Source organism: Cylas formicarius, unplaced genomic scaffold, assembly GCF_029955315.1.
Source record: "Cylas formicarius isolate icCylForm1 unplaced genomic scaffold, icCylForm1.1 PGA_scaffold_8__14_contigs__length_24414737, whole genome shotgun sequence".
In the NCBI taxonomy this organism is placed as follows: Eukaryota; Metazoa; Arthropoda; class Insecta; order Coleoptera; family Brentidae; genus Cylas; species Cylas formicarius.
The window spans coordinates 21379269-21395725 of record NW_026844361.1 but is presented as its reverse complement, the minus strand read 5'-3'; the positions used below and the strand labels follow the sequence as shown (position 1 = coordinate 21395725).

The following is a 16457-nucleotide window of genomic DNA, read 5'->3' as shown; positions in this document are numbered from 1 at the left end:
TAATATTAATTAACTAAAATAAGAAGTCGACAGTCGGGAATATTCCAACCTAAACCCATTAAAATAGACTTAATTTTACAAATTTACTATTTAAATAAATTCGAGAATTGTTTTTTAATTTGATCTATAACTAAAAACTTATTCCGGTCAAATCGAAATTATCTAATAACGATGGCCAAAAAACTACTACGCTCACCTTTAACGGGACGCCGGCGAATATGCAACGTTGCTTACGCGCACATACCACCAACAATACACCAACGCGTAGTCGACCACGTTGTCTATAATAATAAATAAATAAGAAAGCGATTATAGTTACGCCCGTCTTTTTTCTCCACCGCGATGAAATTCTCCAAAGGGGGGAGGCGAACGCGCGATCGTGGGGGGATGATTCCGACGCGACGTCCTGGAATGCACTGAAAGGGGAGACGTGCGCGAAAATTCCCATTCGGCAAGAGTTGAATCAAGGCCGTCGAAGATCGCCGGGCTTTCACCCCCGGCTTTCTAGATTAACGCTAGGATCTTTTTGACGAAGTGGAAGAAAATGGTCAAATTTTTATATAGTCGGCTCCGGAATTACAAGAGAGGATTAAAATGTTATACTAGAAATTCCAGCCATTGTCACGAACATTCCATCTTAAACGATTATTAGGGTATTATTATGGTCTTGAATAATTCGGATTCTATAATGCTTTTCTATCATCCTCTTATAATGTTGAGACGACTGCACCATCAACGTTTCAAGTGCGTTCCGTCGGCGACCATTGGGGTGCCGGCCTCCGGTAACTGGCAGTCCCCGGAAATTGTCTGGAGTAGAGTCCCGCTTCAACCCAATTTATCCCGGTTTTATTTGTTGTGTTTTGCATAACGGCAAACAACGATAATTGTTTTATATGGCGATTTACTTTGATTTTTACGAACGCTTTGTAACTTGTTGCGCTCCTATATTGTCCTCTTGACCCGGACATTTAGCTCGTTGAAGCGTCGACAAAAGTGTTACCTCAAGTATGATAATAATAATAATAATAATAATAATAATAATAATTATAATAATAATAATAAATAGCTTTTATTAAAGTAAAACAAAAAGAATATACTACAATCGAGTTGAACAGGTGGCGAGGTCTAGCAGCGCTACTCCACCTAACCACCGATACGATGTAGTAATATATTGCGAATTGACAAGAAAAAAAACTAACAAATATAAATAAATCTCTCAACACCCAAGATTCACAATTTGACAATTTTAAACAAATCAAAAGAGGATAAAAAAAAAGAAAAAAAATAGACAACGGAAAAAAGCAAATGCAATATTCAAAAATGACTAAAAGAAAAACAATAAGCAAAAAAAAACAAATATAAAAAAAGCGGTTCAGACTCTCCTTAATCTCACCAGCTCTTTTAATTTATTTTTAAATTATAAGTTTTAATAACGTTATATGTGAAAGAGCTCTGAAACGCAACCGTACTATGCTTGGGAACACAGAACAGGTTACGGTGACGAGTCGGCCTGTTATGTATATATGCACACCCCCGACCAGCCTATCATAGAGATACCGGCTCTTTTCGTAGCTAGTAATACCTTTCAGACAGATTGCCGGCGTTATTTGATCAAATTTACGCAAACCATAACTCAAGCAGGCATTTTGCAATTTTTGTAAGCTGTATTGGTCTATCCGTCTTAGAGCCGGCCAGTATACAACGTCCGCATATCCCAATGGAGAGAGTATAAGAGGCTCACACAATTTAAGTCTAATCTCAGTAGATAAGTAGTCTTTATACATGTAAAGTACTTTCAGTTTCCCGTAGGACTTCTGCAGTAGACATGAGAGAATCAAAAAGCAGCTTACTATCAAGAAAGACACCTAAGTTTTTACATTTGTCGACAAATTCAAGCGGAGTATCATTCATAGCTTCAGATCTTTGTACTCGATCATTTCTTCTTTTTTATTACTAAAAAGAACAACCTGGGTCTTGGAATCATTTAATTTTAGACCATGGGTTTTGGTGATTCTAGAAATTACTTCAAGATCCTCATTTATGCCATTGTAAGACAAACCTACATCTTCGATCACAATGATGAGTATATTTGCATATCATCTGCATACTTATGAGAACAGCATTTATTTAAATGCCTAGAAAAGTCAGAGGTGTAAATAAAGAACAATAAAGGTCCGAAAATGCTGCTCTGCGAAACTCCCCTTAGAATTGGCAGAAAGTCGGCAGACACCGCTAATCCCAACGTTACCCTCTGCCGGCGACCTTCCAAGTAACTTTTCATAAAAGCAATAGCGGTGTCGGTTAAACCGAAGAACTTTGACTTCAAAATAAGAAGACTATGATTTAAGGTATCGAAGGCTTTGCTATAGTCACACATCCTGAGCCCTAAAAAGGTCATCAGTGACATTAAGCAGTGCTGTGGTCGTACTGGGCCCGGGCCTAAACTCAGATTGGCAAGCAGGCAAAATATTCGAATCAGTAACATGATTATTAAGTTGATAATATATCCTTCTCCAATATTTTAGACATTACATAGAGTAAGCTAATTTATTAGGTAATTATATTAGTTTCCTTCCACAATGAGGGAAATTTGCTGGTAATAATACATTGGTTAATGATTAACGTCACCAAAGGTAAGAAAGTATTTTCACATCGAGGCCGTCCACACCCTTCGCCTCTGTTAGGGTTGCAAATTTAAGCTGACTAGTAATTCCATCATAAACACGACCTAAATACAACTCCGAAATCATATCTTTATTAGCCTGGTCTTCACCAGCAGGAGGCGGAACACTGTCAGTAAAAAAATGATTAAATGTGGAGAACTATCTGCATTAATGTTCAAATAGTTCGGTTTCTAACAGAAGCCTTTGGGATCTGCGGAAAATTTATAACTTAGATAAGCTTTTTTTCATTTCTGAAAGAGCAAGTATTTATATTCATTTTTTGCTGCCTCAGCCATTAATTTTTTGTACTTAGACAAGGTCTTATTTATCAGTGGTTTCACGAGTCTCAAATTATCAGTAAACCAAGGAGCTGGCGCTTTGGTTATCTTTGATGTTTTCAGGGGAGCATAAATATTGGTATGAGCAAAAGAAAGCATCTCATCAACATCAGTCATACTATAAACAATATTCCAAGGAACAACGAGCAAATCATAATTAAAGTTAATAATTAATCATGATCATAAATCGTAATTAAGGTTAGTATAGTAGCGATAAGTTCGATATGACGTTTGAAGCTTGCTCCTAACCAGGCTCAAACTGCGGCATCAAAACGGTCAGAGCATCCTCAACATCATCCAAGCAGGCAACCAAATTAGCGCTTGGGAGGCGATAGAGGGTGCCGAAACAAATACTTCTGCCGTTCACCTTACCACGAATCCAAAGCTGCTCCAATTCGTTATTACTGTACAGGTATTATTCTAAACTTGAATAAAATTCGGCTATTAGATCAAAGAAAAAAGCTTATTTAAGAACTAAGTTTTGTCATAGTAATGCCAAAGAGAAATGGAACGAACTAAGGAAACTTAATGTTGTAAAATGTAACAGGGGTACTTTGCCAAATCACTTAGATAATGTCGATCAAATTAATAATTTCTTTATAAACAGTGTGGAGAATCAAACCCCAATCAAGAACTGCTGAATTTTTATTATAATAATATGTCCACGGAAAATGAGATTCTCAACATTCTGAGTAATATAAAATCTAAAGCTGCGGGCCATGATGATATAAATATACCATTAATACTTCTTTGTTGTCTATATATTGCCCCATACATTACGCATATAATAAATGAGTCTATCTTAAAGTCGTCCTTTCCGTCAACATGGAAGCGGGCACAAGTCATCCCCTTACCACAAATAAACAATCCAAGCGAATTTAGTCACCTGTGGTCAATCAGCATATTGCCTGTTCTATCAAAGTACTTGAAAGAATTATGAACGATCAAATGGTAAACTTTTTAAATTCTAATCATATTCTACCACAGAAACAGTCCGGTTTTAGACCTAATCACAGTTGTGAGAGTAGAATGCTGCATTACTGACGACATTTTTAGAGCGACTGACGATGGAAAGATAACGGCTTTAATATTGTTGGATTTCAGTAAGGCATTGGATATGATAAATCATTCAATTCTCTTGGCCATTCTGCATTACGTTAGTTTCTCCGAAGGTGCTCGAAAAATTCTGTGCTCCTTTTTGTCAGGTCGGACACAACGGGTTGTCTACAATCATCAACAGTCAACGTTCCTAGGTGTTCGCATGGGTGTTCCACAGGGCAGCATTCTTGGTCCCTTGTTGTACACTATTTTTACTTTTAACTTCATTGGAGCCCTCCACCAATACAACTATCAATTTTTTGCGGATGACACTCAAATTTACTGCTCATTTTTTCCTCAAGAAATAGCTACCGCGGAGGATGTCATCAATACTGATTTATAAAATTTGCAACAGATCACCTCCTAAAGCTTAACCCTAATAAATCTTCAGTAATACTCTTTGGAAATGATAATCATTTTACCCATGCAAAGTATAACATAACAATTAAACTTAATTACATAAAATTGCCACTCTCACTCTTGATTCGCAGTTGGGGTTCAGAGAACATATTATTAATAAACTAAGGGTTGCCTATGCTAATTTAAAATTAATGTATGGCAATAGACATGTACTTTGTCAGGGAACTCGTAAGTTGCTGTGTGAATCACTTGTTCTGTTACAATTTAATCACTGCAGTGCTGTGTACGGACCGTGCCTGGATGCGTCCGATCGTTACCGTGTCCAGAAGGTTCAAAACTCCTGTCTAAGGCTAATTTATGGGGTAAGGAGGAGAGATCATATCTCCCCGTACCTTGCTGCGTCTGGTTGGCTTACTATGCACCTTCGAAGCAAATTACGAATGAGTTTTCTTTATTTCAACATTCTTAAAACAAAATTACCTTTTTATCTTTACAGAAAAATTACTCTTAACATATCAACACACAATTTGAATCTGTGTGGAAGATACCGACTAGTTATGCCCCGTCACCGCAAAGAATTATTTAAAAGATCATATTCCTTTAATATAGGCATTTGCATTAACTCTATTACTGATTTTAATATTAATCAGTCCAATTCAACGTTTAGGGAAAATTTCAAAAAGCAGTTGTTACGTACGCACTAATATTAAGCTCTTCTACAAAACATGTGCCCCTTTCCTTTCCTTTCCTTCCCCCTCCATTTCTCCTCTTTTATTTTCTTTAGAATTATGTGTATCTACGCTTGGCGCTTTCAAATAAATTCTATGAAATTTTTTATTATTATATTTTCGTTGTTAAATGGAGGCCTGAACAGTATCTAGAACTAGCCACGTCTCAGATAGCCCAAGCACATGAATAAAAAGAGGAATTGGTATTATTAAGTAATAGAAAATAACAGAAAAAGGAAGGAAAAAAACCGTGGCATAGTATCTTATCAGGTCTCCGATATCGAACTAAATATTTGCTCCAAGACTCTAAACCATAGTCATTTTCTCGTGACCCAGAGGCATGGAACATGGCTTTAAACATGAAGTAACTCCGATGGCGCCTTTTACTGTGGACAAAGAAAATTGCTGTTTCAAAAATGTAAAGCCATTGGAAAAAAGTCTCCGACTGGTCTAGACATCCAATTGTCCAAATACTAAATTAACATTAGGTCGATGCCGATAAATAGACGAAAGTTTAGTAGACATTTTTCACCAATCATCCTGTTGACTTCTTCAGAGCTTGATTGAAACTGTTTCAGTAAAAATATCTGCTATTAAAGTAACAACGTCGTACTTAAAGAATGTTTGACTCATAGCTTTTTAAAGTATACTCAACTATGTTGCATCTATCATTTTAAGTCACTGACCTACGTAGTGGCGCATTTGAGTGACTGCAATAGACCACGGACTAATCCCGACTTGCCAACATTGAAATCGACGAATCGGAGGTCGGTCCGGCTTCCGAATTGTCGAACCGGCAAATTTGACAGATCAGAGGCCTAATAGTGTCGCGGAAATATAGCTAAGCTGGGGAAAAATCGTCTCTACGTATCGGTCACAACTCACCCCATTACTAGAAACAGGAGGAAAAAACGCCAACGCAGAGTTTCAAAAAATTGTGAATCGAACGAGTGCAATTCCCTCTCCATATGGCTTCGAAAACATTCTTTGTAGCGGCGTAATATCAGCACGCGTCGCGGCGCTTTTGTTATTTACAAACAGTGGATATTGCGGAAAATACATACTAGGTTCGGAAAGCATATTCCCAGACGCGTAAATATTTTCATATGTATGCAAATCTTGACACATACGACTCGCAGATTGAATATCTCGCGAAACATCGTGACGCGCTATCGTCTGTCGTCGCCGTCCGATGATGAAGCGGCGACCGAATTTCATTTATTCCGCGGCGCTAAATTAAACGGCGGACAATCCGTTTTTATCGCCCGCCCGAAATCTCCATTACTCTATTAAAATACTATAAAATATTACGACGAGGCGGCGGTGCCGCCCCCCCTAAAGCCACCCCAACCCCGCCACCGTCCTCGAGCGCGGAAATTAAACGACATAACGCGAAGGGCGAGCGTTTATTTTTCCAAAACTACAGCGTCATGAATTTTATTGAATCCATTGTGGCGTTTTCCTGTCGTGCGCCATTGTGCCGTCGGGGTTGCTTTTTGCACCGCCCAGCGTCACGGCGAATCTGAAACGAAAACAAGGGTTTTTTTTTTAATCTATTTTAATATTTCATTTTTGCTTTGCAAGCCGATCGACACCTAAGGTTCTTCGCAAAAGCAAAAAACTCTCCTGCATCTATCTTGAAGCAAGACATTAATAAATGAAGGTTGCAAATGATAAAAAACCATCTTGTAGCATATACAAGTAGCACTAGACAACCGCCGCCCACTACGTGGTCATTTAAACACCTTGAGGCAAGGCTATACATCGTTAGAATCCGTGATATGTAATTCGCAAGAAGTAATAGTAGACACCGGAGACCTCCACATAGACATCGTCTTGGGTAATTGGCATGGATAACAATGAGAGGCAAGAAACTGCCTTTGCAACATGGTCCCGTAGTCACCCAGACATCTCGAAGTTATGCTTTGATATAAAATAAATGCCGCTAAAAAAAACATTGTTGTCATTTCTAGAGGTATGGTGTCCCCGACAACTTGAAACTAGAAGCTGATTAAAAATAGAGGTTACTAATGAATCAAAAACACTTTCCTAATTTGACAGATATCCCTGAAATCAACTTGTACTATATAATCCATCGACGCACCTTAGATGATGTTTTTGTCACTTTAATAGGTAGTCCTAGCCTTCTGTAGTGCTCCATCCGGGCATCTCGAGGCGAGGCTAGACATCCTAGCGAGTAGCGGCAATTTGTACGCAATAAAAGCAAAGAGCAGCAAAAAATCCGCCGCGTTGAAGCGAAAAAAGGCGAAATAAAACGCGGTTGAAATTTCCGTGAATTAATTCGTAGTCGACCCAATTCAAATCTCCTTATCAAGCGGACTCGATTTGCCAGAGCCGGCAAATATTAGTAATGGGTGTACTTAATTTTATTGGCGAGGGTTTGCTCGTCTGCAAGGGTCGTAAAACGCCTCTTTTTTTTCTCTTCATCCGTAACTTTATTATTTTAATTTAACCGTGCCGATGAAATGCCGAATGCGCAGATTTGCTGCAAATTTTATGGAAATGATAGTTTTCCTAAGGCTAAAAAATTACGGAATGGAGAGTGGGAAGTCTAAAGATAATGCTGATAATACATGCTCAGTTCAAATTCATAAATGGAGACTTTTGCTAAAACACCTCGGAACCTGACGGTGACTAGTTTTTTATATTCTGTTATACATAGAATTATTACGTCTGTTTCCATAAGCGTAATTTATTGCTCATATACCACAAAAAAACTAAACGCAATAAAAAGAGCTAGCGGATGACATCGCAGCGGAAGAATCAAAAAAGTTAGTAGACAATTATTGTTCCAGTGGATTCCATCAGAGAGGTTCTGCGCACCATGCGCTATGTAGCCGCCCCTTTAGACTTCTCAAACACCCCGCTAGGGCCACAACCAAAATGGTGTGAGTAAATAATTAAGATCGTCGTTGATAAAGACAGGACAATTGACATCTGAATAATCAACTCCAGCTTATTGCCGCTGGCGCGGTGTGTGAGACCATCAAACAAATGAAGGCTGGAAAAGCTTCAGGGCCAGATGACGTCCGTGCAAATTCCTGAAACTTCTGGACAGAGATGGGATGATGTGGCCAACAAAAATATTTAACCATATATACGATACCAGTGCAAAACAATGCAAGGATTATAGACTAATAAGTATCATGAGCCACCTTCTCAAGTTATTTCTGAAAATAATTCATAAGCCAACATATAATAAAAACGAAGAAAAATTTGTCTGACCCACACTTTGGATTCATAAAAGCTATGGGGACTAGACAGGCTTGACATTGACGCAAGGATCCACAAAGAAACTTAAAGCCTATGAGATGTAGCTCTACAGACGAATCCTTAGAATTTCCTAGATTGATCACGTTTCCAACAAGACAGTTTTCGAAAATGCTTCAGAAAGACACCGAAATAGTGGACATCATTAACACACGCAAATTAGAATATCTGGAGGAACCAAAAGAGATATGGTCTGCTTCAGTTGATACTTCAAGGAACGATGTTGAACAGGAGAGGACCTGAAAGATGTAGAATCTTCGGGTGGAAAAACTTTAGAAATTGGTTTTCCCTGTCAACACGCTTACTTACCGCCAACATCCAGAACGGATAGGCACACCAAGAGGAGAAGAAGATCTGTTAATGTTCGTAGCAGAGGGTCAATAATTTTTCAAAACACCTTAACTGAAGAATGGGGAACGGACAGAGAACTAATTAATGACACCATTATTTATACAGGGTATATCGTAAACAACTCACAGCAAATAGCAAATGCGCCCAATTTTGATGATAAATAAATAAAATGCGCAACAAAAGTAACCATTATGACCATTTACTTACCGCGAGGCATACCGTCCGCTTCCGCAAACATCCTCAACGCCCGTAATTATCGTTAACCGCAAAAAAATTAATTGCGGTGCGAGGTTTCCCGCCGCCATAAAAAAATGAAAAATAAAAGCGACGAAAATAATTATACGTACCGTAATATCCAGTACATAAAAGCCCCGAAAGGGTAAACCAAAACGAAACACGATTTTTCAGTCTTAATTTTTTCCTCCTTGTTTGTTCCTCCTGTTCGCGTCCGGGGGTGAGGCGGGAAAGTGGCGGGTCGGACAATTCGTCATTTTCTGGGGGGGCCGGCGATTCGTTACTTTTACGTGACGGCTCGGGGTCATCTGCACCGAAAAACGTACTTGATTCGTCTAATTGTGGCCCTAATTTTATGGATCACCTCCTCCTGAAACAAAGACGATGACCGATAGCGAGGGCAATACGAAAAGAGGCCAATTCACACGTTATGGAATTTTGATTTTTAATTAATTTTAACGTGCTACATTACATTCAAAATTTGTGGGTAATAAAAAAGGTGGCATTATTCGTAACCACTATTGAGTCAGTAGATATTTTAACATTTCTACCAAGTAATCTCGAGAGCGCTAAAATGACAATAAACCGTGTTTTTGGAATCCATCGCCGCTTTCAACATTTACCATTATTAATCTTCTTACGATGGTCCTTTAAGAGCTTGACGCGCAGTAGTAATATTCTTATCACATTACACTCATTAATCCACATCTCATGGAGTATTTTTTCGCCGGCAAACAACTTTATTACTCTCAAGTAAAAGGACTTTGTGGTTATGCTTTTTCCAAGCAAAATTTATATTAATAAAGGTTTTCCATAATTTCTCTAATCGTTAAAGGAATTTTCAAGCTAGGCAATTTTTAATATTGCGTATCTCCCGCCTTCATCGAGGGTTTTCGTTGGCCTTAATAAACTTTATTGTCGGATTTCCCTTGAAGCTCTGACTTTTCTTCCCGCAATATTTTAAATTATGTTTTCGATTCCAGTCATTCTGCAACATTAAAAAAAAGTTAATTTGAAAGAACTTTTCCATTTACTAATGAGCAAGAATTATTTGCAACTCCTTTTCGTTAGAATGAATATCGGTTACATATTTTAATACCAATACCAATATTAATAGCAAATACTAAAATGTTTAACAAGTTATTCTTCTTGCCTCTTCCCTCCTCAACTTTCCTTTCTGCCTTGAAATAATATTAATGTTGGTATAGCATATCCATTACCTCTCAAAATATGAGCACAATTTGATATATTTTCAACCTGAGCAGAAACGTCCAAAATGGTCATCGCTATTGCAGGCCTCCGTTATAATCTTGGAGTGTTACTCGATATTAAATTGACTTACACATTGTGTCTAAATCACTTCAGATTTTGGGCTTTATTAAGCGTTGTACAGCGGACTTCCAGAGTATTCTGTCTCTCACATTACTGTTCTGCTCCCTCGTGCGTCCACACCTGGATTATTGTTCACGTCTGTGGTCACCTTCGTATAACGTCCACATAGAGAAAGTGCAGCATCTAAGGGGCACCAAGGACTTGAGGACTTCAGGACTTGACTCTCCAGATTCGTCGTATGCATAGGGATCTCACCATTTTGTATAATCTACTGCACTCAAATTCCCATGGATTCTCCGCCAGACCAGAATAAACCACTCTTCCACTTAAAGTTCCATCGTAGTAACTATGGACAAAGTTCTTTTCTCACTAGATCAGCCGCACTGGAAAATCGCTTTTCGGACCAACTTGACTGCTTCCAGAGTGCAAAAATATTTAAAAAAGAACTAAAAGACTTCTAAGTAATATTGTATAACAATGTGCTCATGCCTCGCTACTGTTGTATGTGTTCTTAGTGTCGTATCGACTCCTATATTAATATTAATATTTTGGAAAACCAATGTTTGTCATACTAGGGTTGGGTCTTTATCTATCTATGTCATTCCATTTTATTTTCGTTGTCTTTTATTTTATTTTGTTTTTTGGTATTTTGTTTATGTAAATCTTATTTTATATTGGGCGGATGGCCCGTTGATAAATAAATAAATACATTTTATATATTTTGTAAAAGCTGTCCTGGTCCAATCTTCCCAGAGTGAAATTTTCCACTATGGGCTGAAGTGCACTGGCCAGATGTTTTTTCCAGCTTGCATACTGGCGAGTTAAAGGCGCTTGGGGAACCCCGTCCTCGTGTATCTTTGGGAGCCCTAGGGATTTTGGACAACGACTCGATTTTTCCGTCGGAATAAGTTTCTTCTTTGTATCCTCGTTTATTGATGATTCGAGAATTTTGGACTTAGTTGTTTTTTCCAAATATGTTGTAGCATTTCCTTTGTCTGTTGGCATTATTATAATATTTTCGTTTTTGTTTAGATTTGTTTAGGCTTAGTTTTTCATAAAACTTGGTGGCTGTAAAGGTCTCCTCCCCGTAAAGTTGTATGATATTTTCACGTATGATGCATTTCGGGATATCATCAGTTCAAAATATTACTAGTAGACAAGTTAAGCCGGTTCAAAATCAGCAATAACCTAAAAGCTTATGCTGCTTTGCTTATTGTCGAATTTATATATGTAATATTTCTTAAGGAAACTAATTATTTAGGTAAGTGCGTGCATGTGAGTGTTCTTGGATTTATGAGGTCACTGATTTGAAAAATTAAGACGGCACCAGACTTTGTTGACACTGTTTTGACCGTTCACACACTTTGAAAACCTAAAGTAATATGACGTCTTCTTTCATCTTTTCCGGGTTTCGTCGGATTTCATCACCTCCCAGCCACGGCATCCTTCCTCGATCCCTAGATAATAATTTATTTTGATTACCCCTCCCCTCCAACAGCTACCCTCGGAAACAAGCGGTTAACGTATATTTATCAGGCCGGTTTTTATTTATTTTTCATATTATTAGGTGATAATTATCTCATCGCCAGCATCTTTTTCGCCACCGTCATCGCCACTACCACCGCCACCGCTTATAATTAAGATTAATCGTTAACCCTCCGGGTCGAATTTTATGTCTGAAGGGGTACGCCGTCGCGTTTTAATGACGCCGAATTAGGGCGTCAAATTATTTTTAATTAAAACTCATTTTTTGCGTTTTTTGCGACGCGCGCGTGGGGACGTCGACGCAAGCGTCGCACATTTTTTTACCCCATATCATTTCGAGTGGTGATCTGATACGGTCGGGTTTTAATTAAGTCGATCGGGATAAGGGTGTACTGAAGAGGCCGCTGTGTTTCTTAAGAACGCGCTGATAACCCGAGCTCTAAGATGAATGAAAACGACACCTAACCCTTGGGGCGGTAACTGGAGTTAGTAAGTAAGGTTTAGCCGACGATAAGAAAATGAAAATTAAAATAAGAATGTAAAAAAAATTCAGCAAGATTATTGAGACAAGCGAAGACAAGAAAAATTGCTTTGGATAAAATCGTTTTTAGGTAAACCTATTGGGATTAGAAATTATTAAAAAAAGCTAAGTAAATCGGCCAAAAGGAAATACTGGAAATTCTTTTGGAGTCTCAAATATCCAACAAGGGGCGCAATTACCCATTTCCCAATAAAATTTAAAAAGTTGAAAATATTTTCCCTGATGATGATTTAGTTTTTTTTTGCCAAATTTATAGTACTGTCCGTTTTCCTAATACTGTACTTTTTAGGTACCACGGAAAAACTTTAATTGAATTTAATTTTTTCATTATTAATTATCGATAAATATCCATTCCAAATAATTTTGTAAGATTATCGAAGCAATGTTGGAAATATTGGTAACATATAAAATTTATATTAATTATTAAATTTGGTACCTTGTGTGCAGGATATATCAGCGACTTTTTAAAATGGGCTTTCCGTATGTTCTGCATTCACCGATTTTTTTCAAGTATTTGATAATATACTTGCAAAATTTTGGTGTGCACGGAATACTTTTGGATATTTCAATGACCTATCTCGATGATAGCCAGCAATGATTGTAATTCCAAAATGTCTTAGAAGTGAAGTCCCTCAAGGCTGCCGTTTAGAACCTTTATTTTTGGTATATTTCAGAGATATTTCAATTTAAAAATGTCAAATGAACATAACATATGTTCATTTGACATTTTTAACTAACATATGTTCATTTGACATTTTTAACTTCAAGTCACCTCAGCACCACAGTCCCAAGCTGTGTCAGTCATGTCGTGGGACACCCTATATATGTAGACGATTTCAAAAAAGAAAAAAAAAGGAAATTTGGTCATCTGAAGATTTTCATGGAATACAGGAATATATATATGTATGTAATTATTTCGACTCAACTTAAACCCTAATGAATAAGTGTTAAAGGGTTTTATTTAGGTATCTAAAAGAAGTGAGGAAGGATAGAAAGAGCGTAATGAAAATCCGTAACGATAATCTAGAGACGAAAGAATAAAACAAATTGTAATTTTGGATGGTGCTGTAATAGGATGGTGGTATAAGACCGTGAGACCATTGAATATCCTATATATTACATAAATAAGATAAACCAACATATATAAAAATCGGGCTCGGTTGTTTTACGTTATATTTTTTGAAAATGTACTTTTTCCTATTTCTCTAAATTTGATAATGTTATTAAGTTATTTTGAAAAAATTCAATGGGAATAACAATTATTATGATTAGTTTTAATTTTTTTTAATTAATTAAATTTAACTAGTAGATTGAGAGAATCGATAATATATTGTGATTGTTTATTGTTGAAATTACTGCAAAGGAAACTTTTACAAAAGAATTCTAGTAGTATAGTAATGACGATTTTGAGACACTTTTGGCTGAAAATTTTGAATTGCTTCCGCTACTTCCGTTTGTTCCTGCATTTTATGTCGATGTCGATAGTCTGTTTAAAATAGAATAATTATGTACAACAACAGCTTGATTTATAATAAAACCTTTAATTAACTAATCAATAAATCGATTATGAAAAATTTTAGTCAGTGTTTCAACACCATGATACATTCGTTATTTTAGAGCAAGCATGTTAACCAATAAAGACGAGTAAATACTATCGTAAGTACCAATATCGCAAAATACACACTCCAATATCTGTCGACATCCAAGCACCAGTTTTGTCACAAGAATGGACGAAAGTAACTGAAGATATCGAATATACGACAACTTTTTATTTACTCTCCGCTCGATATCATCTTATAACCCTTCTCTAGGTATCGCAAATAATAAACGAAAATATCCGGACCTTTGTGTAACTAAAAATAGTCCCGAGCAAGGTCAAATCGCCCCCGTCCATCGTGGGTGGAATAAAAGGACTCTAATGCAGACTCAATCAACGAATGTTCGTACGTAAGCAAAGTAAAAAACAAAAAGTCCCTCCATCTTTATCGTTAAGTGCGCCATTGCAACAAATTGTCGTAACTAAACAAAACGGCCGTTTAGCGACGTTAACGACGAAAATGTTAATTGGATTATTTAATTTATCATTTGAAAGCTTCGGAACGGGTGTGTCGCAGAATTAGCTGTAACACATTTAATGGCATATTAATCCTAATGCGTCGTTGTCGCCTAAACTCAAGCGTAATGGTTCACTTAGCCGACTTCAGATGAATGAACTAATTTAGATTGTTTATGAGCCGATTCCGCGTCATCGTATTACGCTATAACATTGTTTCGAGACAGCTACAAGGACGGTGAAATATCACATTAAAGATTCGTCTCCGATTAAACAACGGTAATTACTTAAACTCAACTTGAATGAACAGAAAAGTCGGCGCCCCGAACGTATTTAATTTATCATACCGTGTCTCTCCTGTAGGGAAATTCGTTGTGCCTGGCTCTGCTCTGAAATTTTACGCAAGAATTAGCATATTATCTCGCGACAGACACCGAAACGTTTCGCGAAATATGGCCGGAGAACGGCGGTATTCTAAATCACCCGCCGCTGCTAGCTGAGTGAAAACGAAATATTATAAATAAACGTGTATTTTTGCGGCACGCCTAGATAAGTGGGAATTTCATTAGACGCGACAACCCGTGTATTTCCGAGCCTGTTTCTTATTAAAATTTATATATAAAGGCGGTCGGGACCGAAAAATTTATCTCCCCAAGTAATATGGTGAGAGTTCCATCAGGAGGCTGCTCTGGTACAATATTGATCCTATCAAAATTTAAGCTTTCGTTATTTTGAAAGACAACTACGGCTTTGATAGTGAGTTGGAACTTGGAACACAGACGAACAAATGGTAGTCTGGACACAAACATAAATGTGGCTCACTTCTTTAGGCTTTCAAGGCCGGTATCGTAATGAGTTTTTGTTTTTTTTTGTGCTACCAAAGCTTTCAACTGCTCTTATGGCAGTGGACGGTAGTTTGTAGATTGTAGTCGTACGTACTTGTGTTGTAACGCTCGGACGGACGGCGGACTGCGCGGGTGTTGCCAAGGCCCGCCTCCTTGCCGCTCAGTCCTCCGTCCGTCCAACACAGGTACTGCTGAGTATGACTGCCGCAGTAGCAGTTGAAAGCTTTGTTAGCAAAACCAACAGCCCGAAAAAACTCATTAATTATAAATTTGACTCGTCAATAAAATCCATCAAATTTCACTAATTATTCCAGTTCTCCCGTTGTTGCTAACATGCTGGGCGTCCCGTATGCGCATCGGTTAATGGCAACAGCAACCGAGGACAGTATGGCTGAAGTTCTAATTTTTAAGTACATCGATAAATCCATATCTACCGACCAGAAACTAGCTTCCGTTTCAGGAGTCCTTTCAACACCCCAATAGAAATACAATTAAATAGTTTTGGTTAGTTTCTTACTCGTGAATAATTAATCAAAATATGGAATCGGAAGTACTGTAGCTTAGCTTTAATTAGAAAATGGTCGGTATTCCAATTTCCGACGAAAACGACGGGTATATAATTCGACGAATACAAGTTAACATTGTAGCGCAACCAGTCTCTCCAAGAACTCGAGACATTCTTGACCGAAGTTTCTTCGAGGAAGTCCAACAGCAAACGCGAATTTCTAGAACAAAGTTTGAGAGCGCAATTCGCAATCAAACGAGCCAATTTTAGGTTTAACAGTAAGGGCGGACGTGGCGCGTATAGTTACACTGTTCGAAACCAAAACGCCTCTACTTACTTGCATTAAACTGAAACACATCGCGATCAGCGCCATGCCCAGCATAAGATACATCGAGCAAAATACGAAGCTCAGCTCGAGAATGTTGCTCTGCTGTCCGTAAATTTTGTCTCCTGGCACCAGGTCTCCGAATCCTATCGTGCTTAACGATATGAAACAGAAATACGACGCGTCGAGGAATGACCAAGATTCCCATTTGCAGAACAAAATGGCGCCGCCGCAAATGTACCTAAAAATGTAATGTTATTGGAGGTATTTCTTTGGGTTGCTGCCGTTCAGCACTTTATTTATTTAAC

General features: G+C 37.8%; 2 protein-coding genes across 4 annotated transcripts in view; both read right to left on the bottom strand.

Annotated features, from left to right (window-relative positions):
• LOC132706636 (potassium channel subfamily K member 18-like) overlaps positions 1–308 on the bottom strand; it is a 203826-nt gene extending 203518 nt beyond the window's left edge. The window contains exon 1 of one of the 2 annotated variants that reach the window (XM_060678094.1): positions 197–308. The gene's annotated coding sequence lies outside the window, so the exon portion shown is untranslated. The remainder of the gene's footprint in view (positions 1–196) is intronic. The other variant, XM_060678099.1, reaches the window with a different exon arrangement.
• Positions 309–6577: 6269 nt separating this feature from the next.
• LOC132706444 (TWiK family of potassium channels protein 7) overlaps positions 6578–16457 on the bottom strand; it is a 66021-nt gene continuing 56141 nt past the window's right edge. For both annotated transcript variants that reach the window (XM_060677789.1, XM_060677790.1), the window contains exons 8-10: positions 16162–16390; positions 9177–9433; positions 6578–6709 (exon numbers count right to left, since the gene is read on the bottom strand). In XM_060677789.1, coding sequence (XP_060533772.1) covers positions 9368–9433; positions 16162–16390 — 295 coding nt within the window. In that variant the 3' untranslated portion in view covers positions 6578–6709; positions 9177–9367. The remainder of the gene's footprint in view (positions 6710–9176; positions 9434–16161; positions 16391–16457) is intronic.